The 27,892-nt window shown below is 41.7% G+C and overlaps 1 protein-coding gene across 1 annotated transcript; it reads left to right on the forward strand.

Moving 5' to 3' along the window:
* Positions 1–478: 478 nt before the first annotated feature.
* Positions 479–27,892, forward strand: LOC139163481 (tripartite motif-containing protein 54-like). The gene is made up of 10 exons (XM_070744281.1): positions 479–643; positions 7,522–7,682; positions 10,848–11,013; positions 12,242–12,337; positions 17,018–17,251; positions 19,646–19,668; positions 21,497–21,621; positions 22,734–22,996; positions 24,147–24,302; positions 27,791–27,892. The coding sequence occupies exons 1-10, from the start codon at positions 479–481 to the stop codon at positions 27,890–27,892; spliced, it is 1,491 nt and encodes a 496-aa protein (XP_070600382.1).

Consider the following 27,892-nt stretch of genomic DNA (forward strand, 5'->3'; position numbering starts at 1 on the left):
CGAAAGGCAAGGAGAGTGGGGGCAATTCTAATCTCCAGGGGGAGTTGATTCCAGAGGGCCGGGGCCGCCACAGAGAAGGCTTTTCCCCTGGGCCCCACCAAACGACATTGTTTTGTTGACGGGACCCGGAGAAGGCCCACTCTGTGGGATCTAACCGGTCGCTGGGATTCATGCGGCAGAAGGCGGTCTCGTAGATACCCGGGTCCGGTGCCATGAAGGGCTTATCTTTCAATCCAATATCTTTCCAAAACTTTAATTTTGACTCCCACCTTTGAGACGCCAACTTTTGCATCTGAGCCGAAATGGCCCTTTAAGACGCAGTCGAAACTTAAACCACTGGTGGGGGAGTAAGAGAGACACGGTTATATTTCTGGAGCCTTCAAGTAACATGTGGCCGATCTCTGGGGAACCCAAAGGCTGTCAAGTGCTTTTTCCCAAGGACACATAGAAGGAGCTTCATTTCCACCAACGCCTGGTCATGTCGAAGCACATGGAGTACACCTCCTACCCAAGAGATTGTCCCAGCATGGACTTGGAGAGGCAACTCATCTGCCCCATTTGCTTGGAGATGTTCACCAAACCCGTGGTCATCCTTCCGTGTCAACACAACCTCTGCCGGAAATGCGCCAATGACATTTTTCAGGTATAGTTGTGGGAGGGAAACCTTTCAAAGGAAGTGGAAAGAGGTATAACAAGCAGGAAAAAGATATTGATAAAACTGAACGGGTGCAAAGAGGGGCTACAAAAATGCTGGAAGGTCTTAAGCATAAAACCTATCAGGAAAGACTTCACGAACTCAGCCTGTCTAGTCTGGAGGACAGAAGGGAAAGGGGGGACTTGATCGAAGCATTTAAATATGTTAAAAGGTTAAATAAGGTTCCAGAGGGAAGTGTTTTTAATAGGAAAGCTAGAGGTATAACAAGCAGGAAGAGGGAGGTTGTGATCCCCTTATATAGAGCGCTGGTGAGACCACATTTGGAATAATACTGTGTCCAGTTCTGGAGACCTCACCTACAAAAAGATATTGACAAAATTGAACAGGTCCAAAGACGGGCTGCAAGAATGGTGGAAGGTCTTAAGCATAAAACGTATCAGGAAAGACTTCATGAACTCCATCTGTAGAGTCTGAAGGACAGAAGGAAAAGGGGGGACATGATCAAAACATTTAAATATGTTAAAGGGTTAAATAAGGTCCAGGAGGGAAGTGTTTTTAATAGGAAAGTGAACACAAGAACAAGGGGACACAATCTGAAGTTAGTTGGGGGAAAGATCAAAAGCAACATGAGAAAATATTATTTCACTGAAAGAGTAGTAGATCCTTGGAACAAACTTCCAGCAGACGTAGATAAATCCACAGTAACTGAATTTAAACATGCCTGGGATAAACATACAGTGATACCTTGTCTTACAAACTTAATTGGTTCCGGGATGAGGTTCTTAAGATGAAAAGTTTGTAAGACGAAACATAGGAATCAATGGAAAAGCGATTAATGCGTGCAAGCCCAAAATTCACCCCTTTTGCCAGCTGAAGCGCCCGTTTTTGCGCTGCTGGGATTCCCCTGAGGCTCCCCTCCATGGGAAATCCCACCTCCAGACTTCTGTGTTTTTGCGATGCTGCAGGGGAATCCCAGCATCGCAAAAACAAGCGCTTCGCTGGCAACGGAAGTCCGGAGGTGGGGTTTCCCATGGAGGGGAGCCTCAGGGGAATCCCAGCAGCACAAAAACAGGCGCTTCGCTGGCAACGGAAGTCCGGAGGCGGGGCATCCCAGTGGCGGTTGTGGGTTTGTAAGGTGAAAATAGTTTGTAAGAAGAGGCAAAAAAATCTTAAACCCTGTGTTTGTATCTCGAAAAGTTTGTATGACGAGGCGTTTGTAAGATGAGGTATCACTGTACAGTATATCTATCCTAAGATAAAATACAGGAAATAGTATAAGGGCAGACTAGATGGACCATGAGGTCTTTTTCTGCCGCCAGACTTCTATGTTTCTATGAAAGTGAACACAAGAACAAGGGGGCACAATCTGAGGTTAGTTGGGGGAAATATATTATTTTACTGAAAGTAGTAGATGCCTGGAACAAATTTCCAGCAGACGTGGTTGGTAAATCCACAGTAACTGAATTTAAACATGCCTGGGAGAAACATATCTCCACCCTAAGATAAAATACAGGAAATAGTTTAATGGCAGACTGGATGGACCATGAGGTCTTTTTCTGCCGTCAATCTTCTATGTTTCTAAGTTAGTGGAAACGTTTCCCCAACATGGAAGCAGTGGACCCTCAGAATTGGGAGAGAGCAGAGTCGGTTGGGTCAACACCTTTGGGGAGTTGGGAAGATGCTTTCCGAGATTTCAAGGATCCTGGTGGATCCCACAATTTCAAGGATCACAGCTGATGGGGGAAACATGAGAAGTTTGAGATTGTGTTTTGTGTTTATGGGTGGCTTGGATATTTTGTTCTTCAGAAGATAAGTGGGGTTGTCCTTTTTTTTAAAAAAACCCAAAACCCAATATTAAGTCTCTTTTAAACTTTGAATTTTATGTATTTCTTCTCCCCCAAAAGGCAGGAAACACAAATTCTGTCAGTGTCCCAACTAACATCCGAGAAAGAAAATAGAGTCCAAACTTTGGCCTTCTTCCAAATTCCATTTTATTAAGAGCCATGTTGGAGACAAACTGTAGTCAAAACGATACTAACTTTTCCTACAGTTCTCCACCCAGGCTAAGATTCATCCCTTGTCCCCACACCCACATGTTCATCACGTGGACCACTCCGGTTCTCTCAACGTCCATGATCCTCTACTTCCAGCTGGTGCTGCACAAAGGATGACCTTGAATCTCTAGAAAGAATTCGTTGCGGCTAGCATTTTTCCCTCTCATGCATCCACCCATTCCCAATTCCCATAGTACTATTCTACTTGTGGCAGGCCAAAATCTCCAACTCAAAAGAATGGGAGTTGAAGTCCGCACATCTTAAAATGGCTAAAATTTGGAAGCAAGATTGCAAGGTATACTGAGACAGATCCCTTCTGAAAACAAAATTACACCAATATTATAACACAATTGGAAAGGGGGATGGTTGTGGGCTTTGTGTTAGGTTGCGGCAGCTTGAAGATGAGTGGACAGAGGGCCCAAGGATGAAAAAGACTCAACCCCAAGGTCCAAAGGTGGCTCATCTGCCATATTTAATGCTTTAAGAAAACCTATATTTCCATCTTTCTTGGAGCAGAACAGCTTCATTTGTGGCCAGAAATATCCAAAATGGCAGCCACAATTTTCCTAGTCAAGCCCCACCCCTTTTTTAAAAAGGGGGTGGGGCTTTCCTTGCTTTGGCCTCCATCTTGACTTCCTTTAAAACACACCTTTTTACCAGGGGTGCTTCTCTGTTTGGAGTAACACCAAATACAAACTGAACAAACAAGACCTTACAGACAATCCTCACTCCGTAAAAGACCTTGGAATACTCCTATCAATTGACGTAAGTGCCAAAGCCCACTGCAACAACATCACCAAAAAGGCTTCAAGAGTTGTTAACTTAATCCTACATAGCTTCTGCTCTGGTAATCTCACACTACTAACCAGAGCATACAAAACTTTTGCCAGACCAATCCTTGAATACAGCTCATCTGTCTGGAGCCCGCACCGCATTTCAGACATAAAAATTCTAGAAAATGTCCAGAGATACTTTACTAGAAGAGCCCTCCACTCCTCCACTCGCAACCGAATACAGTAATCCCTCGCTACTCCGTGGTTTATTTTTCGCAGATTCGTTACTTCACGGGTTTTCAAAAGAGGCTTAAATCCATTAAATCTATTGAAAATTTTAAATGAATTTTAAAAATTCATAAAATTCTTCTACAGTACTACTGTACTCTATTAAAGAAACTGGTAGGATATCACATGTAGTTCCAGCTGAGAAACGTTATAGAATGACTAATGCAAAGGGTGGGTTTTAAAAGTAGAAATACTCGTTAAATACAGAAAAAAATATCTTTACTTCACGGAAATTCATTTTTCACGGGTGGTCTTGGAACGCATCCTGCATGAAAAATGAGGGATCACTGTACTTTACGCAACTAGACTTACAATCCTAGGTTTAGAATGCTTAGAACTACGTCGTCTTAAACACAACCTGAGCACAGCCCATAAAATCATCTGCTATAATGTCCTTCCTGTCAACGACTACTTCAGCTTCAACCACAACAACACACGAGCACAGAGCAGATCCAAACTTAAAGTAAACCGCTCCAAACCTGTCTGTAGGAAATATGACTTTTAGTAACCGAGCAGTTGATTCATTGAACTCACTACTTGACTTTGTAGTATCTTCACCTAACCCCCAAAACTTTACCCTTAGACTATCCACTGTCGACCTCTCCCTATTCTAAGAGGTCAGTAAGGGGCGTGCATAAGTGCACCAGTTTGCCTTCCGTCCCCTGTTCTAATGTCTCTCTCTTACTAGCATCATGTATATATTATTATTATTATTATTATTATTATTATTATTATTATTATTATCTATTAAATTTGTATGCCACCCCTCTCCGTAGACTCGGGGCAGCTCACAGCAATGACAAAGAACAATGTAAAATACAAATCTAATATTTCAAAGACCTAAAAACTTATAATTTAAAAAACATACACACAACATACCATACATAAATTATATAGGCCTGGGGAAGATGTATTCCAAATCTTTTTCTTTTAGTTCAGTAGCCAATATGTCCAGTTCTGCACAATTTATTTATTTATTTATTTATTGGATTTGAATGCCGCCCCTCTCCGTAGACTCAGGGCAGCTAACAACAGTAATAAAAAACATCATATAAATCCAATACTAAAACAACTAAAAACCCTTATTGTAAAAACCAAACATCCCTACAAACAAACATGACATGCATAAATTGTAAAGGCCTAGGGGGAAAGAATATCTCAGTTCCCCCATGCCTGACGACAGAGGTGGGTCTTAAGGAGCTTACGAAAGGCAAGGAGGGTGGGGGCAATCCTAATCTCCGGGGGGAGCTGGTTCCAGAGGATTGGGGCCACTACAGAGAAGGCTCTTCCCCTGGGTCCCGCCAGACGACATTGTTTAGTCGACGGGACCTGGAAAAGGCCAATTCTGTGGGACCTAACCGGTCACTGGGATTCGTGCGGCAGAAGGCGGTCCCGGAGATATATAGTTATATCTTTGATTACTGCCAATACGTACTTGAGAAAACAAACAAATAAATAAATAACATTTCTTCCCAGACATGCATGTCCACAAGTCCAAATTACTGAAGTTCATTCAATGCTCTGTATTCTAGCCCTTCGTTTCCTCTTGGGGGTTACTGACACCTGCCTTTGGGCTATTATGGGATATCGTGCCTTGGCTCCCGTCAGTCTTTGGGCATCCGGATCCCTTGCCAAAATAACATGCTCTTTTGCTGGAGCTGGTCTAGTTAGGGCCCCTCCCAGCTAACCCCTGGAGGGCTGAGCATCGAGCCCTTGACCTTTGCGGAGTCTGGGCTGCAAAAGAAGTGGGGCGTATCTCAAATTCTGGAGCATTGCTCCCCGAGGTGCCCCGATTTTGAAATGTGAGACTGGGGGAAAAAAAATACAAGGCAGGTGTCAAGAAACCATTCGAACGTCTAAGTCAATGTTTCCCAACCTTGGCAACTTGCAGATATCTGGACTTCAACTCCCATAATTCCCCACTTCCTTTCTTCCTTCCTTCTTTCCTCTCTCCCTCCCTCCCGCACCATCTACCCTCTCTCCTCCTCCTTCCCTTCTTCCTTCCTACCTCTCCCTTCCTCTCTCCTTCCTTCTCCTTCCTCCCTCTTCTCCCTCTTTGTATCCTTCCTCCCTTTCTCTCCTTCTCCTTTCTTTCTCCTTGCCCTTGCTCTCCTTCTCCTTGTTCTCCCTCTCTTTTCTTCTTCCCTCCCTCTCTTCTTCCTCATCCTCCTCCTTTTCTTCCTCCCCTTCTTTCCTCTCCCTCTCCTTCTCCTCTTCTACCTCCTTCTTCCCCCCTCTCTCCCCTTCTACTCTCCCTCTTACCCTTCTCCTTCCTGTCTCCTTCTCCTTCCCCCTCTCCTTCTCTTCCTTTCCTCCCTCTCCCCTCTCTTTCCTTCCTCTCTCCCTCTCTCCTTCTTTCTTCTCCCTCTCCCTTTTCTTCTCCTTCCCTCCTTTCCCCTTTCTCCTTCCCCTTCCTCATTCTCCTTCTCTTCCTTTCCTTCCCCTCTCTCCTTCCCACTCTCCTTTTTTCCTACCCTCATTCCTTCTCCTAATTTTCCTTCCTTCCTCCCTCTCCCTTCCTTTCCTTCTCTCTCGCTCTCTCTTCTCCCTCTCCTCCTTCTCCCTTCCCTTTCCCTTCCTTTCCTCCCACATTCCTCTTCCCCCTCCCTCTCCTTTTCCTACCCTCTTTCCTTTTCCTCCTTCCCTTCTTATTCTCTCCCTCTCCTTCTTTCTTCTCCCTTTCTTTCTTCCTTCTCCCTCTCCTCCCTCTCCTTCCTCTTTCATTCTCTTTGTTTTCCATCTTCCCTTTTTTCTCCTTCCCTCCCTCTCTTCCTCCTCCTTCTCCTTTTCCTACCCTCTTTCCTTTTCCTCCTTCCCTTCTTATTCTCTCCCTCTCCTTCTTTCTTCTCCCTTTCTTTCTTCCTTCTCCCTCTCCTCCCTCTCCTTCCTCTTTCATTCTCTTTGTTTTCCATCTTCCCTTTTTTCTCCTTCCCTCGCTCTCTTCCTCCTCCTTCTCCTTTTCCTACCCTCTTTCCTTTTCCTCCTTCCCTTCTTATTCTCTCCCTCTCCTTCTTTCTTCTCCCTTTCTTTCTTCCTTCTTTCTTCTCCCTCTCCTCCCTCTCCTTCCTCTTTCATTCTCTTTGTTTTCCATCTTCCCTTTTTTCTCCTTCCCTCCCTCTCTTCCTCCTCCTTCTCCTTCCTCTCTCTCTCTCTCTTTCCTTCTACCCTGTCTCTCCTACTTCTTCTTCCAGGCTCCTTCTCCTTCCCCCTCTCTCCCTCTCCTTCTCTCCCTCTCCTTCTCCTCTTAATACGCAGCTTTAAACAACAGAATGTTTTGATGGTTTCACCTGCACTTGTGTGCTCCATGGAGATCTCCCCAACAAGGCTGCATCAACCGATCCTTACCTATTGCCGTGTTTAGGGTCATTCTTTGTCAAGTGGTCCAGGTGGCCACTTGACTGGTTTTTGCAGCCTTATTTGAAAAGAAACCATCACAGAAAAAACATACAGTATATGATAGGAAAGAAACATGCTCTTTCTAATGAATTAAAAATGAAGATGATTGAAGGTGAGAAAACAGAGAGCACTTTTTCATCACCTTCAATCATCTTCATTAGAAAGAGCAAGAATTTTTTTCTATCGCTCTCTATTTTCTCAACTTCAATCATCTTCATTTTTAATTCATTGGAAAGAGCACATTTTCCCCTATCATATATGTTGTTTTTGTGGTGGTTTCTTTTCAAATAAGGCTTCAAATTCTCCTGGTCCACTTGACAAAGAATGACCCTTTACCATCTCTTGCATCCCACAGTCTCGAGGGACAACCCTGGGCTCTGCAGGGAGATTCCGATGCCCATCGTGCCGCCACGAAGTTGTCCTGGACAGACACGGCATCTATGGCTTGCAACGGAATCTGCTGGTGGAGAACATCATCGATATCTACAAACAAGCATCAGCAAGAGGACCAGAAAGGTGGGCTGCCTTTCTCAGCTATTCCAGGGCATCTTTCGCATCACATCCCCAAATGTGGGCAGAATTCATGGATGGATTTGTTAAATTTGTTTTGGCCACCTGTCAGCACTGGGGGTCATTCCAGCTTGCTAGATCTGGGTAGACTCTAAAAGCAGGCAGTGGATTTATCCCAATTCAAAATGAAAGGGAATTTGATGGGAACGTAATTCGGAAAATATTGGACTGTGCAGGGATGGATAGATTGACATTGAGGATAAAAGATAGCAATAGCATTTAGACTTACATACCGCTTCATAGTGCTTTTACAGCCCTCTCTAAACAATTTACAGAGTCAGCATATTGCCCCCAACAATCAGGGTCCTCATTTGACCCACCTCGGAAGGAGGGAAGGCTGAGTCAACCTTGAACCGGTGGTGAGATTTGAACTGCTGAACTAGAGCTAGCAGTTAGCTGAAGGAGCCTGCAGTGCTGCACTCTAACCACTGCGCCACCCCGGCTCTTAAGGGAGATACAGAGTATTGCCTAGTTAACATGGAATGGTTAGAAATAAGAGGTAGAAATTAGATGAAGATTATTGTTATTAAAGAAAATACAGTATATATGGTACCTGTTCTGTCGGGCTCTCTGGTAGAATCCTCCCAAAAATGCACAGGTACAAATTTCAGACACACACACGTTTGAAAATTCAAAACAATGTTCTTTATAATGAAAATTCACTTAAACTAAGCACTCTTTTGGTATAGCAAAGAGCACTGGTCTCCAAACAAACTGGTAATTTGTACAAGTCCCTTATCAGTTCTGTGATACTTAGCTTGCAGCTGTGAGGCAATTCACAGTCCTTCTTCTTTCACAAAGTGAAATACACTTTGCTCTGGTTTAGTTTCAAAGCGGAGAAAAAGCAACACACAAAAAGTCAAAGTCAGTAAAGCAGTCACGAAACACAGCGATCAGATAATCCTCCACAATGGCCAAACCCACAGGCTGCTCTTTATAGCAGCCTCACTAATGACCACAGCCCCACCCAACCACAGGTGGCCTCATTTTCTTTGATAATAATCTCTCAGTTGTTGTTGCCTATGCATCACTCTCCTCATGCGTGGCTGTATCATTAACTCTTGTTCTGAATCCAAGGAGGAGCTAGATAATTGATCTACTTCTGAGCTGTCTGCCACACTCTCCTCCTCCCTGTCACTCATGTCTTCTTGGTCAGAGGAGCCTTCATCAGCAGATTCCACCGGGGGCAAAACAGGCCTGCAGCATGTGGATGTCTCCCCCACATCCACAGTCCTTGGGGCAGGAGCTGGGCCAGAGCTAACCACAACAGGTACCTTGCTCAACAGTAGTAACTGTGAGAGGGATCTTGGAGTCCTAGTGGACAACCATTTAAATATAAGCCAGCCGTGTGCAGCAGCTGCCAAAAAACCCAACACAGTTCTAGGCTGCATCAACAGTGGGATAGAGTCAAGATCACGTGAAGTGTTAATACCACTTTATAAGGCCTTGGTAAGGCCATGCATGGAACAGTGCATACAGTTTTGGTGGCCACGATGTAAAAATAATGTGGAGACTCTAGAAAGAATGCAGAAAATAGCAATAAAAATGATTAGGGGGCTGGAGGCTAAAACATATGAAGAACAGTTGCAGGAACTGGTCATGGACCAGGTGAGACACGATAGCAGTCTTCCAGTATCTCAGGGGATGCCACAAAGAAGAAGGAGTCAAGCTATTCTCCAAAGCGCCTGAGGGTAGAACAAGAAGCAATGGGTGGAAACTAAACAAGGAGAGAAGCAACTTAGAACTAAGGAGAAATTTCCTGACAGAACAATTAATCCATGGAACAGCTTCCCACCAGAAGTTGTGAATGCTCCAACACTCCAAGTTTTTAAAAGATGTGGGACAACCATCTGTCTGAAGTAGTGTAGGGTTTCCTGCCTAAGCAGGGGGTTGGACTAGAAGACCTCCAAGGTCCCTTTCAACTTTGTTGTTGTTATTATTTATTTATATTCATATAGTCAGTTGAGAAGAATGGCATAGAAGTCAAACAAACAAATAAACAAAGTCTAATAAATAAATAAATCTAATAAATAAATAAATAAAATATTGAATATTGTTTACAATTGTAAGTACACTACTACAGTTAATATGATTAAAAATAAGCTGATATAATTACAACTATTGTTATCATTACTATATGTATTATTATTTGTTCTGTCAGGTAGAATCCTCCCAAAAATTCACAGGTACAAATTTCAGACACACACACGTTTGAAAATTCAAAACAATGTTCTTTATAATGAAAATTCACTTAAACTAAGCCCTCTTTTGGGATAGCAAAGAGCACTCGTCTCCAAACAAACTGGTAATTTGTACAAGTCCCTTATCAGTTCTGTGATACTTAGCTTGCAGCTGTGAGGCAATTCACAGTCCTTCTTCTTTCACAAAGTGAAACACACTTTGCTCTGGTGTAGTTTCAAAGCCGGGAAAAATCAGCACACAAAAAGTCAAAGTCAGTAAAGCAGTCACGAAACACAAGGATCAGATAATCCTCCACAATGGCCAAACCCACAGGCTGCTCTTTATAGCAGTCTCACTAATGACCACAGCCCCACCCAACCACAGGTGGCCTCATTTTCTTTGATAATAATCTCTCAGTTGTTGTTGCCTATGCATCGCTCTCCACATGCGTGGCTGTATCATTAACTCTTGTTCTGAATCCAAGGAGGAGCTAGATAATTGATCTCCTTCTGAGCTGTCTGCCCCACTCTCCTCCTCCCTGTCACTCATGTCTTCTTGGTCAGAAGAGCCTTCATCAGCAGATTCCACTGGGGGCAAAACAGGCCTGCAGCATGTGGATGTCTCCCCCACATCCACAGTCCTTGGGGCAGGAGCAGGGCCAGAGCTAACCACAACAATTATTATTATTATTAGTAGTAGTAGTAGTAGTAGTCGTAGTAGTAGTATATCTGTTATTTTCTTCTTTTGTAAAATTAAATGCCTGGAGAATACCGTCTTCAAAATATTTATATATAAATAAATAAATACTGTAACTTGATTTTTTAAAAAAGAAATAAAGGGGATTTGGAAACCTTGGCGAGATCTGTCCTTCCTCCCATCGTACATTATTTTCGCTTTTCCCACCTGATATTTTTCTTCCTTCTCTAACAGGCCTCTGTTGAAAACGGAGCACCCAACCTGCGAAGAGCATGAAGAGGAACGCATCAACATTTATTGTGTGACGTGCGCTGTTCCCACGTGCTCCCTGTGCAAGGTTTTCGGGGAGCACAAGGAGTGCGAAGTGGCTCCACTTTCGGACATTTGCGCCAAGCAGAAGGTGTGTTCCAACCCACAGAGGATAAGATAAGATCAGTGGTGGGATTCAATTTTTTTTAAAGCTACCGGTTCTATGTGTTAATAATTCGAGCTCTTGATGTAAAAGTTAAAAAGAAACTGTTTTTAAAACTTTCTTAACAGCAAACCCACAAAATAGAGATTACCTGTTCTGCCGGTGTGTCCCAACCGCCTGTAATTACAGGGTAATTAGTCCAGAAAGACACACACCACACGGTAGAAGGAAAATCAAAAGTCTTTATCAACAGAAAAGCAGAAAAAACTCTCTTTTTAAATGTCAAAGGGATTTTCTGGTACACACAAGGCACAGGTGAAATGCAATCCAATTTCTCACCCAGTAACTGGGAAATTGAGTTCAAATTCCAAAGTCCAGAAAGTCCATACACAGTCTTGAACAGGGAAACAGCAAAACCACGATTTTGACGAACTATGAATCAGATAAACTTCTACAAGGCTAAACCAGCACGTTGTTCTTTTTATCTGTAGCACTAATTACAGCAGCCCCACCCAACCACAGGTAGCCTCACCTATCTCCTGTAATAATCCTTCTGTTGTTCTCTCCTATGCATCACTCTACGCATGCGTGGGTCTGTCATAAGTTCTTGTTCAGAATCCAGGGATGATAAGGCATGGGGGAATTAAGATATTCTTTCCCCCTAGGCTTCCACAATTTATGTATGGTACGTTTGTATGTATGATTGGTTTTAAAATAAGGGTTTTTAGCTTCTTTAATATTGGATTGTCGCATGTTGTTTTTACCAGTGTTGTTAGCCGCCCCGAGTCTACGGAGAGGGGCGGCATACAAATCCAATAAAATGAAATGAATGAATTGTCTAAAATCTGGATGATAGCACTTGGAAAGGAGGTAGCACAGGATGAATGATATATACCAGAAATAATTGGATAAATAATTAGAAAAATTTGACTAATTTGATTAAGAATTTGGCATTTGATATTGTATTGTATTATATTTTGATTTGTGGTATGTAAATTGGAATCTCTGTAGGGTGCAAAAAATAATAAAAAATTTATACCCACAAAAAAAAAAAAACGAATTCAACATGGGTGTGCTAATAAATCGAACCTTGTGTGAGATCACTGGAGTGGAAGGTGATTTATTTCTCAGATGCTCTTTGGTTCGCTGACAATAAGGAAATTATAAATAAACATTTTGACCTCAAGGCCATCTGCTTCCGATCTGTCCCATCTAGGTGGAGTTGACTGATGGGATCGGGGCCCTCGTGGCAGCCAATGACAGGATCCAAACCTACGTGGCTGAACTCCAAGGCATGTGCAGGAATATTGAGGTGGGGCCTGAATTATTCGTCTTACCATTTTTTGTTTTCAGGTTTTTTTTCCTCTGAAAATCGGGAATGTCTCCCAGGCTTCTTCACACGGTCCAATATTTTCACTGGCTCCATTCACACAAGAGGATCAAGTGGAACAGAGAGATGCAATTACTCTCTGAGTTATGACCGTAATGCTACCGTGCCCATTCCAATGACCGATTCTATGACAATTTTTGCAGCGGTCATTAAGGGGATGCCGTGGTCATAAATGTGAACCCATTGTTTGCTACGGGTGAGGGTTTGCTGAAAACTGGAAAAGCTGACGTTTTCAGCAGAAAAACATTGCAAAATTGGTTATGTGGTCCTTGACCGCTGCAAATGAGCCACTTTGATTTAGTGGTTAAGACACCAAACTAGAAAGCAGGTGCCTGTGAGTTCTAGGCCCACCTTAATTTGGACAGGAAGTCATTGCTCACAGTCACTCATGCCCTCATCACCTCGAGGTTCGATTACTGCAACACTCTCTACATGGGGCTACCTTTGAAAAGTGTTCGGAAACTTCAGATAGTGCAGAACGCGGCCGCGAGAGCCGTCGTGGGGCTTCCCAGATTCGCCCACATGTCTACAACACTCTGTGGCCTACATTGGCTGCCGATCAATTTCCGGTCACAATTCAAAGTGTTGGTTATGACCTTTAAAGCCCTACATGGCATTGGACCAGAGTACATCCGGAACCGCCTGCTACCGCACGAATCCCAGCGACCGATAAGGTCCCACAGAGTTGGCCTTCTCCGGGTCCTGTCGACTAAACAATGTCGTCTGGTGGGCCCCAGGGGAAGAGCCTTCTATGTGGCGGCCCTGGCCCTCTGGAATCAACTCCTCCCGGAGATTAGAACTTCTCCCACCCTTCTTGTCTTTCATAAACTACTCAAGACCCACCTATACCGCCAGGCATGGGAGATTTGAGACATCTTTCCCCCAGGCTCCTTATAATTTATGTTTGGTATGTATGTGTTGTCTGGTTTTAATATGATAGGGTTTTAGTTATTTCTTTTAATATTAGATTTGTGCCACTATAATATTGTTTTTATCATTGTTGTAAGCCACCCCGAGTCTTCGCAGAGGAGCGGCATAGAAATCTAATAAATTATTATTATTAATTATTATTATTAAGCATGAAACCCAGATGGAATTCACCAAAAGGCAGTGAATTCTAGTCCCACCTTAGTCCCATAGTAACTTTGCACCAATCACCAAAAGACGGTGAGTTCAAGTCCCACCTTAGGCCTGAAAACCGATTGGGTGACATTGCACCAATAGCCAAAAGATGCTTTTCAAATGTGGTGATACTAATGGCATATATATATAAGTTATCTGTGCCGACGGATTAATAAAGTAGATTCAGAGATTGCAAGAAACCCCACATTTAAAAAACCAAAATGTGTGTAGTGGGCACCTTCACAAAATGGCTGCCAGCATTACCCTTGTCTAGTTTAATTAAAAGAAGGAATGGGGTGCCATGATAGCAGTCTTCCCATATCTGAGGGGCTACCCACACAAAGAAGATTAGATTAGATTAGATGTATTGAATTTATATGCCGCCCCTCTCCGCAGACTCAGGGCGGCTCACAACAATGGCGAAGAACAATACATAGCAACAAATCTAATATTTAAAAATCTAGGCTACAGTTTTAGATTAAAAGTCCAAAAAAGAAACCCCAATATATAAAAAACAAACACACAATCGAATAAAACACAAAAACTACATGGGCAAGGGGGAGATGTTTCAATTCCCCCATGCCTGACGGCAGAGGTGGGTTTTTAGAAGTTTACGAAAGGCAAGGAGGGTGGGGGCAATCCTGATCTCTGGGGGGAGCTGGTTCCAGAGGGTCGGAGCCATGCCAGAGAAGGCTCTTCCCCTGGGTCCCGCCAGATGACATTGTTTAGTCGACAGGACCCAGAGAAGGCCAACTCTGTGGGACCTAACCGGTTGCTGGGATTCGTGCGGCAGAAGGCGGTCTCGCAGGTATCTTGGTCCGATGCCATGAAGGGCTTTATATGTCATAACCAACACTTTGAATTGTGACCGGAAACTGATTGGCAGCCAATGCAGACTGCGGAGTGTTGGTGTGACATGGGCATATTTAGGTAAGCCCATGACCGCTCTCGCAGCTGCATTCTGCACGATCTGAAGTTTCCGAACACTCTTCAAAGGTAGCCCCATGTAGAGAGCATTACAGTAGTCGAGCCTCGAGGTGAGGAGGGCATGAGTGACTGTGAGCAGTGACTCCCGATCCAAATAGGGCCGCAACTGGTTCACCAGGTGAACCTGGGCAAACGCCGCCCTCACCACAGCTGAGAGATGGTTTGCTAATGTTAGCTGTGCATTGAGGAGGACGCCCAAGTTGCGGACCCTCTCTGAGGGGGTCAGTACTTCCCCCCCCCCCCCCGGGTGATGGACGGACAGATGGAGTTGTCCTTGGGAGGCAAAACCCACAGCCACTCCGTCTTATCAGGGTTGAGCTTGAGTCTGTTGACACCCATCCAGGCCCCAACAGCCTCCAGACCCTGGCACATCACTTCCACTGCTTCATTGACTGGACATGGAGGGGGTCAACTTAGTCTCCAAAGCACCAGAAGGCAGGACGAGAAGCAATGGGTAGAAAGTAATCAAGGTTAGAAGTAACCTAGAACTAAGGAGGAATTTCCTGACAGGGAGAACACTCTGCTGTTTTTTGCCCCCGGAGGCTTCAGGAAAGGCTCTGGAGGTCAAAATGGCCTTCACTGATTTAGGATTTCCTGCTTGAGCAGGGGGTTGGACTAGAAGACCTCCAAGGTCCCTTCCAATTCTTGTTATTCTGCGGTCATTCATTCACAATCCTGGGTTCAAATAACACAATCCCCCAGTTGTATCTTCCACCACCCGACCAAAGTGAATATCTCCGGGACCGCCTTCTGCCGCACGAATCCCATTGACCGATTAGGTCCCACAGAGTTGGCCTTCTCCGGGTCCCGTCGACTAAACAATGTCGTTTGGCAGGTCCCAGGGGAAGAGCCTTCTCTGTGGCGGTCCCGACTCTCTGGAACCAGCTCCCCCCGGAGATTAGAACTGCCCCCACCCTCCTTGCCTTTCGTTAACTCCTTAAAACCCATCTTTGCTGCCAGGCATGGGGGAATTGAGACATCTCCCCCGGGCCTATACAATTTATGTATGGTATGTTTGTGCGTATGTCTGCTTAATAATGAGGTTTTTAAATGTTTTTAAATTATTAGATTTGTTATGAATTGTTTTATTGTTGTTGTGAGCCGCCCTGAGTCTACGGAGCGGGGCGGCATACAAATCTAAATAATAATAATAATAATAATAATAATAATAATAATAATAATAACCTGGTACGAAATTAAAAATAAACACTACGACAAAATTCCAAGATGGCTTTCCACTATGGAAGCCATCATCTACCCAAATTTGATCGACATAGCCAAAACCATCCAGTACAGAGACATATTACACCCAAACGGGGAACTCAAATCTAGACAAGAACTGGAAAGATTAAATCATAAAATGGATTGGTGGACATACGCCCAAATAGAATCCAGATTTAAAAAAGACAATCAAACACCCGGTATTCAAAAATCTATGAACCCATTAGATAAGATTCTGATAGGAAATGAAAACAAACAAATAAGCAGAATATACCAAATACTTTTAGAACAGGAAAGAATAAAAGATATGACCAAAACACCAATGATAGCGTGGGGGGAAAATCTGCAACACGCCATCCATATTGCCGACTGGGAAAGAACATGGACCACAATATCCAAAATAACCCTTTCGGCAGCATATAAGGAAAACTATTACAAATTATTCTACAGATGGTACCTCCCACCGTCGAGATTAGCAAAGATCCACCCAACATTATCAGACTCGTGTTGGAAGTGTAAAAAGGAAAGAGGTACGTTTTTCCATATGTGGTGGTCCTGCCCCTTGATACAAAAAATTTGGACAATAACTCATACTTGGCTCACAGAGATTATGAAAGAGGAAATAGAACTCACACCGGAAGCTATGCTTTTAGGAGTTTGGAGAAAACATTATTCAAAACAAACAATGCTCCTCACAACACATATAAACACCGCCACGAGAATTGCGATAGCACAACTCTGGAAAAGTGATCAGATACCAACGGAAGATTTAATTATAGATAAGATATATGCATGTGTAGAGATGGACGAATTCACGAACTCAATTAAGGGAAATAAATTAATAGAATCAAAAAGAACATGGCAAAAATGGCATGAATGGGTTCAAAAGAGAACATAAAAGCAACATAATATGAAACAACAGTACAATTTAAACGACCTACAGTTACCGTGTATAATTAATGAACGTAATAGATTTTAGAATTCAAAAATATAAAATACAATGTATATAATGAAATGAAACCGGTCAAAACTTACTGTCAGAATGTTAACTGAGAATATGTATAATCTGTAATTCAAAATAATATGTGATGGGAATGATATAAGAAAAATTAATAAAGAGATTTAAAAATAATAATAATAATAATAATAATAATAATAATAATAATAATAATAATAATAATATAATAATAACCTCGACAACAAGCCGTGGTTTATTATCCTGGCTAGACCCTCTAACCTGAAAGTTTCGCCTGGTCCTTCCTTCTCGAGCAGGCCAATTGCAAGGCTCAGAAGCAGGCGCTGTGTGAGAAGTTTGACCGCATGGGGGCAATTTTGGAAGAACGGAGGAAGATTATGCTTCAAAGGATCACGTACGAACAGGAGAGCAAGAGCCAGCAGCTAAACGGGCTGAGCAAAGTGTGCGGTGACCACATCGAATCTTCTTCCAAGCTGGTGGACACAGCCCTGCAATCCATGGAAGAGCCTCAGATGTCAGTTTTTGTCCAGGTGAGAGCCTTGAAATCAGCAAGATAGACAGATAAATAGAGATGGAGAGTTGGAGGGAGGGAAAGAGGGATGATAGAAAGAGAGAGAGGGAGAGATAGGGAGTGATAGGGAGGAAGAGAGAGAAATGTGTGTGTGAGAGAGAAAGATATAGATGTAGATATAGATATAGAAAGATGATATAGATATAGGTAAAGGCAGATAGAGATAGATAAGATAGATAGATAGATAGATAGATAGATAGATAGATAGATGACAGATAGAAAGATATAGATGTAAATACAGAAAGATGATATAGATAGAGGCAGAGATGATAGATAGATAGATAGATAGATAGATAGATAGATAGATAGATAGATAGATAGATAGATGATGGATGGAGATAGAGATAGATATAGAGATAGAGATGATAGAGAGAGACAGGGAGGGAGAGAAATGAGAGAGAGAGAAAGATAGAAAGATATAGATGTAGATATAGAAAGATGATATAGATAGAGACAGATAGATAGATAGATAGATAGATAGATAGATAGATAGATAGATAGATGATGGATGGAGATAGAGATAGAGATAGAGATGATAGAGAGAGAGAGGGAGGGAGAGAAATGAGAGAGAGAGAGAGAAAGATAGAAAGATATAGATGTAGATATAGAAAGATGATATAGATAGAGACAGACAGATAGATAGATAGATAGATAGATAGATAGATAGATAGATAGATAGATAGATAGATAGATGATAGATAGATAGATGATGGATGGAGATAGAGATAGATATAGAGATAGAGATGATAGAGAGAGAGAGGGAGGGAGAGAAATGAGAGAGAGAGAAAGATAGAAAGATATAGATGTAGATATAGAAAGATGATATAGATAGAGACAGACAGATAGATAGATAGATAGATAGATAGATAGATAGATAGATAGATAGATAGATGATAGATAGATAGATGATGGATGGAGATAGAGATAGATATAGAGATAGAGATGATAGAGAGAGAGAGGGAGGGAGAGAAATGAGAGAGAGAGAAAGATAGAAAGATATAGATGTAGATATAGAAAGATGATATAGATAGAGACAGACAGATAGATAGATAGATAGATAGATAGATAGATAGATAGATAGATAAATAGATAAATAGATAGATAGATAGATGATAGATAGATAGATAGATAGATAGATAGATAGATAGATAGATAAATAGATAAATAGATAGATAGATAGATGATAGATAGATAGATAGACAGACAGATAGATAGATAGATAGATAGATAGATAGATAGATAGATAGATGATAGATAGATAGATGATGGATGGAGATAGAGATAGATATAGAGATAGAGATGATAGAGAGAGAGAGGGAGGGAGAGAAATGAGAGAGAGAGAAAGATAGAAAGATATAGATGTAGATATAGAAAGATGATATAGATAGAGACAGACAGATAGATAGATAGATAGATAGATAGATAGATAGATAGATAGATAGATAGATAGATGATAGATAGATAGATGATGGATGGAGATAGAGATAGATATAGAGATAGAGATGATAGAGAGAGAGAGGGAGGGAGAGAAATGAGAGAGAGAGAAAGATAGAAAGATATAGATGTAGATATAGAAAGATGATATAGATAGAGACAGACAGATAGATAGATAGATAGATAGATAGATAGATAGATAAATAGATAAATAGATAGATAGATAGATAGATAGATAGATAGATAGATAGATAGATAGATAGATGATAGATAGATAGATGATGGATGGAGATAGAGATAGATATAGAGATAGAGATGATAGAGAGAGAGAGGGAGGGAGAGAAATGAGAGAGAGAGAAAGATAGAAAGATATAGATGTAGATATAGAAAGATGATATAGATAGAGACAGACAGATAGATAGATAGATAGATAGATAGATAGATAGATAGATAGATAAATAGATAAATAGATAGATCTAGATAGATTAGATAGACAGACAGACAGACAGACAGACAGACAGATAGATTTCCCCATGGACTTTGCTGGTCAGAAGATATAAAAGGGGATCACATGACCATCGGAGAGGGGCGGCATACAAATCTAATAAATTGTATTATTATTATTATTATTATTATTATTATTATTATTATTATTATTATTATTATTAATTGTTATGGGAGACATGGCAACCATCCAAATTTTGATCATGTGACCATGGGAATGCTGCACCGGTTGTAAGTGTGGAAAGCAATTATAAGTCACATTTTTAAGGGGCACTGAAACTTTGAATGGTCACTAAAATGAATGGTACTAAGTCAAGGATTACTTGTATTCTTTTCATGCTGTCTTTCTAAACAGTCTTTTTTAAATTTCAAATTCATCTTTTTGTCTCTTCTCCCCCTCCTTCCAATATATCAGAATGCCAAAGTTCTCATCCGAAAGTGAGTATGATTTATTCTCTTATAATATCCATGCAATTGGTGAAATCCAATTTTTTTTACTGCTGGTTCTGTGGGCGTGGCAGGGGAAGGATGGTGCAACATCTCCACCCCACCCCCCTCCTCTCACCGTATGTCTGTGGCTTGAATGGGCATGCTTGACTTTTAATATTACTGGGGGTTTTAGATTACTACTCTAAATTATTCGGATTTAGGGTATTTGTATTAGAAACATAGAAGATTGAAGGCAGAAAACGACCTCATGGTCCATCTAGTCTGCCCTTATGCTATTTCCTGTATTTTATCTTAGGATGGATCTATGTTTCTCCCAGGCATGTTTAAATTCAGTGACTCTGGATTTACCAACCACATCTGCTGGAAGTTTGTTCCAAGCATCTACTACTCTTTCAATCAAATAAAATTTTCTCACGTTGCTTCTGATCTTTCCCCCACCTAACCTCAGATTGTGCCCCCTTGTTCTTGGGTTCACTTTCCTATTAAAAACACTTCCCTCCTGAACCTTATTTAGCCCTTTAACATATTTAAATGTTTCGATCATGTCCCCCCTTTTCCTTCTGTCCTCAAGACTCTACAGATTGAGTTCATTAAGTCTTTCCTGATATGTTTTATGCTTAAGAGTATTGTTTTCTTTTATATATTGTAAGTCCTTGGAGAGGACCCGAGTCCTTGGAGACGGGTGGCATATCAATCAATCAATCAATCATTGAGTCATTGAGTCATTGAGTCATTGAGTCATTGAGTCATTGAGTCATTCAGTCATTCAGTCATTCAATCAATCAAATCAATCAAATCAATCAAATCAATCAAATCAATCAAATCAATCAAATCAATCAAATCAATCAAATCAATCAAATCAATCAAATCAATCAAATCAATCAAATCAATCAAATCAATCAAATCAATCAAATCAATCAAATCAATCAAATCAATCAAATCAATCAAATCAATCAAATCAATCAAATCAATCAAATCAATCAAATCAATCAAATCAATCAATCAATCAAATCAATCAAATCAATCAAATCAATCAAATCAATCAAATCAATCAAATCAATCAAATCAATCAAATCAATCAAATCAATCAAATCAATCAAATCAATCAAATCAATCAAATCAATCAAATCAATCAAATCAATCAAATCAATCAAATCAATCAAATCAATCAAATCAATCAAATCAATCAAATCAATCAAATCAATCAAATCAATCAAATCAATCAAATCAATCAAATCAATCAAATCAATCAAATCAATCAAATCAATCAAATCAATCAAATCAATCAAATCAATCAAATCAATCAAATCAATCAAATCAATCAAATCAATCAAATCAATCAAATCAATCAAATCAATCAAATCAATCAAATCAATCAAATCAATCAAATCAATCAAATCAATCAAATCAATCAAATCAATCAAATCAATCAAATCAATCAAATCAATCAAATCAATCAAATCAATCAAATCAATCAAATCAATCAAATCAATCAAATCAATCAAATCAATCAAATCAATCAAATCAATCAAATCAATCAAATCAATCAAATAACTAACTAACTAAATAAACAAACAAACAAACAAATAAATGCATACATACATGATACTGCAAAATCCCCATTCCCACACTACTCGGGGGGAGGGGGCAGCCAGTGGTGGTATTTGCCGATTCCCTGGACTACTCAAAATTTCTCCTTCCGGCTCTCCAGAATCTGTCAGAACCCACTGGATTTCACCCTTGTATCCTTTGGGAATTGAAAACAATAAAAATCAAAGGCTTCCATCTGTAATTTTGTGTCTCCCCCTTCCTTCAGGATTGTGGAGATGAGCCACAGCTGCCAACCAGAAGTTCTGGAACTGGGATATGACAACATGGAACACTACACAGTGGATTTCAATGCGGAGGAACGAATCCTCTATCAACTGGATTTCATTAAAGGTCTTGCCACATGTCAATAGAGGCCATTCTCGATCTCATGAGCCAGAGTGTTGATGGTGGTGAGAGAGCCATAGATAGCTGAGCCTCAAACATCACTTGAAAGCAGAATCTTAGGTTGGGTGGGGTGATTACCACATGCTATGCTCACCCATGAAGTTGCTTTGATGTTCATTGTCTAGGAAGATTCTCATCCAACCAGGTCATGCTAGTCCCAAAGGTTCCTTTAGATAGATAGATTACTAGGCTTGTAGGTTATCTCGTCCAACCTCCCACTCAAGCAGGAGTCCCTACACTGTTTCAGACAAATGGCAGTCCAATCTCCTTTTGAAAGCCTCAAGTGTTGGAGCTCTCACAACCCCTGCAGGCAAGCTGTTCCACTGTTTAATTGTTCTCATCATCAGAAGGTTCCTCCTTATTTCCAGGTTGAATCTCTCCTTAGTCCTTGTCTGGCCTTTTGGTGTCTTGGAAAACAGCTTGATCCCCTCCTCTCTGTGGCAGCCGGTCAAGTATTGGAAAACTGTTATCCTGTCTCCCCTGGTCTGTCCTTCCTTCCTTCCTTCCTTCCTTCCTTCCTTTCTTTTTTTTTTATTTATTTATTTCTTTTTTTCTTCCTTCCTTCCTTTCTTTTTTCTTTCTTTCTTTTCCCCCCCTTCCTTCCTTCCTTCCTTCCTTTCAGTTGACTTGAGTTGAAAGGGACCTTGCAAGTCCTCAAGTCCAACCCCCTGCTTGGATTAAACTAGATTAAATCTCTCTTCATCAAACTAGACATACCCAATTCCTGCAACTGTTCTTTGTATGTTTTAGCCTCCAGTCCCCTCATCGTCCTGGTTGCTCTCTTTTGCCCTTTCTCCAGAGTTTCAATGACTTTTTTGTAGTCTGGTGACCAAAACTGGATACAGTACTCCAGGTGTGGTCTAACTGGACTTTCTTGGGTTGTTTTTTTTTAAAAAAAAACAACAACATTTCACTTCTCATCTAAGAAGGGGTGTGAAGCGAAACGTTTTCAAAGAGGGAAGATGAACGAACCTATGAAGTCCAGTTGCCTTTTGCAAAAAAAAAAAAGCATCTTGGGGAGTTAGATGTTCATCCCACCAGTTGTGTCTTGGTTCTAGTTGAAGACCCCGAATTGGTGGCTGAAGAAGAAGGGGGTTGTGTGGAATCAGAAGACCCTTCAGGAGAGACTGAACCACAAAGCGGTGAGAGGGAAGAAGGTGCTGAGAGGGACCTCAAAGACCCTTTTGCCTTTGGGAAAGAAGACCCATGGCAAGGAATGTCTCCTCTGGTCAACGGGACAAGGAATGGTGCTGGCGTTGGGGAGCTCACTCAATCTCTAGCTGAAACTAGCCAAGAAAACAATCTATGGTCCACCCAGCAGGTAAGATCCTGGTCTCCTGATCCAGAAATCCCACTCAAAAAGCTGGCAGGAATTGGTTCCAACTCCACTCCGTCCTCTTGGTTCTTCCTCTGTTGTCTTCTTTCTTTTTCTACTTCCTTTTCCCTTGGCTGAATGTAATTCCTATGCAGCGTCTCTCAGTTCTCACTCGGCTGGTTGGTTTGCTTGGGGAGCATCCCTCATTTTGCTTTCTCTTGCTTTGCTCAAACACCAGCTTGAACATCATGTTAGTGGGAGCTGCTAAGAAAAGATTTAAGAAAGAAACTGGAAGAAGTTTAAAGAAGGAGGGTGGTGGATGGTCAGGGGGCTAGAAATTAAGTTTTAGAAGAAGGGAGGTTTGAAGGTAGCAGATGGTTTTGACCTTGAGAAGAGAAGAAAATGTTAGAACTTTCTCTCTCTCTTTCTCTCTCTCTCCCTCCCCTTTCTCTCTCTCTCTCTCTCTCTCTCTCTGTATACACAAACTACCCATCCATCCATCCATCCAAACAAACATCCATCCATCCATCCATCCATCCACCTGCCATCCATACAAACATCCATCCATATAAACCATCTGCCATCCATCCAAACAAACAAACAAACAAACAAACAAACATCATAAAAACATCCATCCATCCATCCAATCAATCAATCAAATTTACATACATAAATACATACATACAAACCATCCATCCAACTAAATAAACATCCATCCATCCATCCATCCATCCATCCATCCATCAATACAAACAAAGAAAGAAAGAAACATCATAGAAACATCCATCCATCCATCCATCCATCCATCCATACAAACAAACAAACAAACAAACAAACATCATATAAACATTCAATCAATCAACCAACCAACCAACCAACCAACCAACCAACCAACCAATCACACATACCTACATACAATACCCATCCACCCACCCATCCATCCATATACTCATCCATACAGTAGCTAAGACACTCAGCTTGTTGATGGAAAGATCACCAGTGCAGCAGTTTGAATCCCTAATGCCATGTAATGGAATGAGCTCCCGTTACCTGTCCCAGCTGCCAACCTACCCCAACATTCTCAAATCCAAGGTTTTGCTTGAATGACCAGATTTACACTCTCTTTTTCCATCTTCTGGATATGCAAATGTTTTAGGGTCAGCTGGATGGAGGGCTCCAGGTGACCGATTCCACTGCACCCTCACCTCTGCCTGAAGGTGACCTCCTAGCAGATAATGGACCGTCTCAAAGCATGGAGCAATTGGCTGGAGAAGATTTCAGCACCATGGAGAGCTCAGCAGAGAACGCAGAGGTGGGTGGCCAGGAAACCCAATAGGAACCTGTCCCCCTACACCAGCTGGTCTCAATTATTTTCTGTTGTTTCCCCCCTCCCCAAGACGAAGTAAACATTCCCCCCCAACTCTCCAATCTGGGCCCCAATGGAATTTTGATATTAATATTTATTATTTTACTTTTTATAAACTGGGGAAGGCTGCTCTATCCACTTATCTGGGAGCAAGTTACACTGAACTCAGTGGAGCCTGTTTTCAGTTCGGCAGGCCTGGGCCACCGTGGTTAAGGCCCTGTTTTCAAATGGGGTCAGGCCATCTTAATCAAGCCGATGTTTTGGGGTCACCGGCCTGGCCCATACCGTATTTTTTGGAGTATAAAATGCCCCCTTTTCCTCCCTAAAAGAGGCTGATAATTTGGGTGTGTCTTATACTGTGAATGTAGCTTCTTTCCCAGCCCTAACTAGGTGCTAACAATATTCCCAGCTCTTACCTTGCAGGCTCTTTCATTGTCTCTCACTGCGAAAAATGTTTTCCAAGCCCAAAGTTTTAGCAGGTTTTTTTTTTCATTGCTCTAACTTGTTCTGAATAAATTTCTTTTCAGCTCTAACCAGGTGCTAACAATATTCCCAGTTCTTACCAGCTTGCAAGCTCTTTCATTGTTACTCTCTGTGAAGAATGTTTTCCAAGCCCAAAGTCTTGGCAGGATTTTTCCCACTGCTCTCCTTGCTCTGAATGTTTCTTTCCAGATGCTAATGATGTTCCCAGCTCTTACTGGCTTAACAATAATAATAATAATAATAATAATAATAATAATAATAATAATAATAATAATTTATTTGATTTGTATGCCACCCCTCTCTGTGGACTTGGAGCGGCTCACAACAGCAAGCTTTTTCATTGTTACTCTCTCTAAGTTCCGGCCCTGTTTGGACCGGGAGTCACTGCTCACAGTCACTCATGCCCTCATCACCTCGAGGCTCGACTACTGTAACACTCTCTACATGGGGCTACCTTTGAAGAGTGTTCGGAAAGTTCAGATTGTGCAGAATGCAGCTGCGAGAGCAATCATGTGGTTCCCTAGTTATGCCCATGTTACACCAACACTCCGCAGTCTGCATTGGTTGCCGATCAGTTTCCGATCACAATTCAAAGTGTTGGTTATGACCTATAAAGCCCTTCATGGCATCGGACCAGAATATCTCCGGGACCGCCTTCTGCCTCATGAATCCCAGCGACCAGTTAGGTCCCACAGAGTTGGCCTTCTCTGGGTCCCATCGACTAAACAATGTCATCTGTCGGCACCCAGGGGAAGAGCCTTCTCTATGGCGGCCCCGACCCTTTGGAACCAGAGATCAGAATTGCCCCCACACTCCTCGCCTTTCGTAAGCTCCTTAAAACCCATCTCTGTCGTCAGGTGCGGGGGAATTGAGATATTCTTTCCCCCCAGGCCTATACAATTTATGCATGGTATGTTTGTGTGTATGTTTGGCTTTTAATAAGGGTTTTTAGTTATTTTAAATTAGATTTATCATATGCTGTTTTATTATCGTTGTTAGCCGCCCCGAGTCTACGGAGAGGGGTGGCATACAAATCAAATAATCAATCAATCGATCAATCAATCAATCAATGGCTTGCTAGTGCTTTCATTGTTACTCTCTCCAAATAAAGTTTTTTTAAAGCCCTTAACCAGGAGGTAAAATAATGTGCTGAAACTGACCAGACTAAGGACGCTAACCAGATGAATACCTGGTAAGCAGATTCTTTCCCCTATTTCTCTCCCCAAAAGGTAAGGTGTGTTTTACACTCCAATACGTCTTATACTCCAAAAAATACGGTAAGTGCCACCTCTGCCAGGCACTCACGGCAAATGTTGTGGAAGGAGGCTTTAGGGTGCCATTCGAAGCTTTTGCCCAACTGCAAAGGATGCTACTCCAGGTTTGCTATGCCGTTCATGATTAATATAAAGTTTATTGAGTACACTTTGCCTGGTCATTCTTAAAGCAAGCAGTGTTTTAAAACACTTAAAACAAGGAGTGCTTTAAAAAAAAATCCAGCTGCAGCCGGGAGTTTAAAATGCTTTTATGTAGTGTAGGGAATTCTAACAGAAATCTTAAAAGCCTACAACATACATTAAAGGCAGGCAGTGCTTTGATCATATCACGATGATTGGCATTTTGACTTTTTAAGACTATACCCAAAGGTCCATCCCTTCCTGCTCTCATCCCAAAGCTGCTGGAGACGTCTCTGTAGAATTGATTGCAATGAGTCATGATCAGGATGAGTAATGAAGGATATAGCCATGGATTAACTTGGCTCTCTTCTAAAGATGTAGGTTTATTAATACATCTTTTTTTTACATGATAGCAGCCTTCCACTATCTCAAGCGTTGCTCCAAAGAAGAGGGGAATCAACCTATTCTCCAAAGCACCTGAAGGCAGGACGTGAAGCAATGGGTGGAAACTAACCAAGGGGAGAAGCAATTTAGAATTAAGGAGAAATTTCCTGACAGTTAGAATAATTAATCTGTGGAATAGCTTGCCTCCAGAAGTTGTGAATGCTCAAACACTGGAAGTTTTTAAGAAGATATTTTTTGTTGTTGTTTGTTTGTCTGGTTCGATTTATTTATTTATTTATTTCCTTCCCTCCCTCCCTCCCTCCCTCCTTCCTTCCCTCCTTCCTTCCCTCCTTCCCTCCCTCCCTCCTTCCCTCCCTCCTTCCTTCCCTCCTTCCCTCCTTCCTTCCCTCCTTCCTTCCCTCCTTCCCTCCCTCCTTCCTTCCCTCCTTCCCTCCCTCCTTCCTTCTCTCCTTCCTTCCCTCCCTCCTTCCTTCCCTCCTTCCCTCCCTCCTTCCTTCCCCCTTCCTTCCCTCCTTCCTTCCTTCCTTTCCTCACTCCCTCCTTCCCTCCTTCCTTCCTTCCTTCCTTCCTTCCTTACTTACTTACTTACTTACTTACTTACTTACTTATTTATTATTTCAATTTCTAGGCCACCCTTCTCCTGAGATTCAGGGCGGCTTACAACATAAATAAATACATAACAAGCATGTCAAAAATTGAAATTTAACTAAAATATGATCTTAACCCAATAAAACATAGTAAAATAACACTGGAGGTTTTTTAATGAAGATACTTTTTATATTTTAAATGGTACTTATGACAACAATCAACCCCAAAATTTCTGTTATTCAGCGAGACATTTGTTAAGCGAGTTGGCTCCGTTTTACAATCTACCTCGACACACCCGTTACGTGAATCATAATGATGATTAAATTTAATTTCACAGTTTGTTCAGCGAATCTGGCTTCCCCGTTGATTTTGCTCGTCCAATGGTCACCAAAAGGGGACAGACCCCCCCAAATGACCTTGGGACACAGCAACGGTTATAAGTAGGAACCAGTTGCCTAGCATCTCAATTTTTTGATCCCACAATCCTGGGGATCCTACCGAGGTCCTTGAGTGTGAAAGATGGTCATAATTCATCCCTGAATTTTCATTTTTGTGTTTTTCCAGGCTCCTGTCTCGAATCCCACAGCGGAGCGATGGAGAAGTGAGGATTTTGCGGAACCTCTGCTCAGCAGCTGCTTCAACCCCACCCTGTGGCTCCATGATTGA

This window comes from Erythrolamprus reginae, chromosome 3 (assembly GCF_031021105.1).
Source record: "Erythrolamprus reginae isolate rEryReg1 chromosome 3, rEryReg1.hap1, whole genome shotgun sequence".
In the NCBI taxonomy this organism is placed as follows: Eukaryota; Metazoa; Chordata; class Lepidosauria; order Squamata; family Dipsadidae; genus Erythrolamprus; species Erythrolamprus reginae.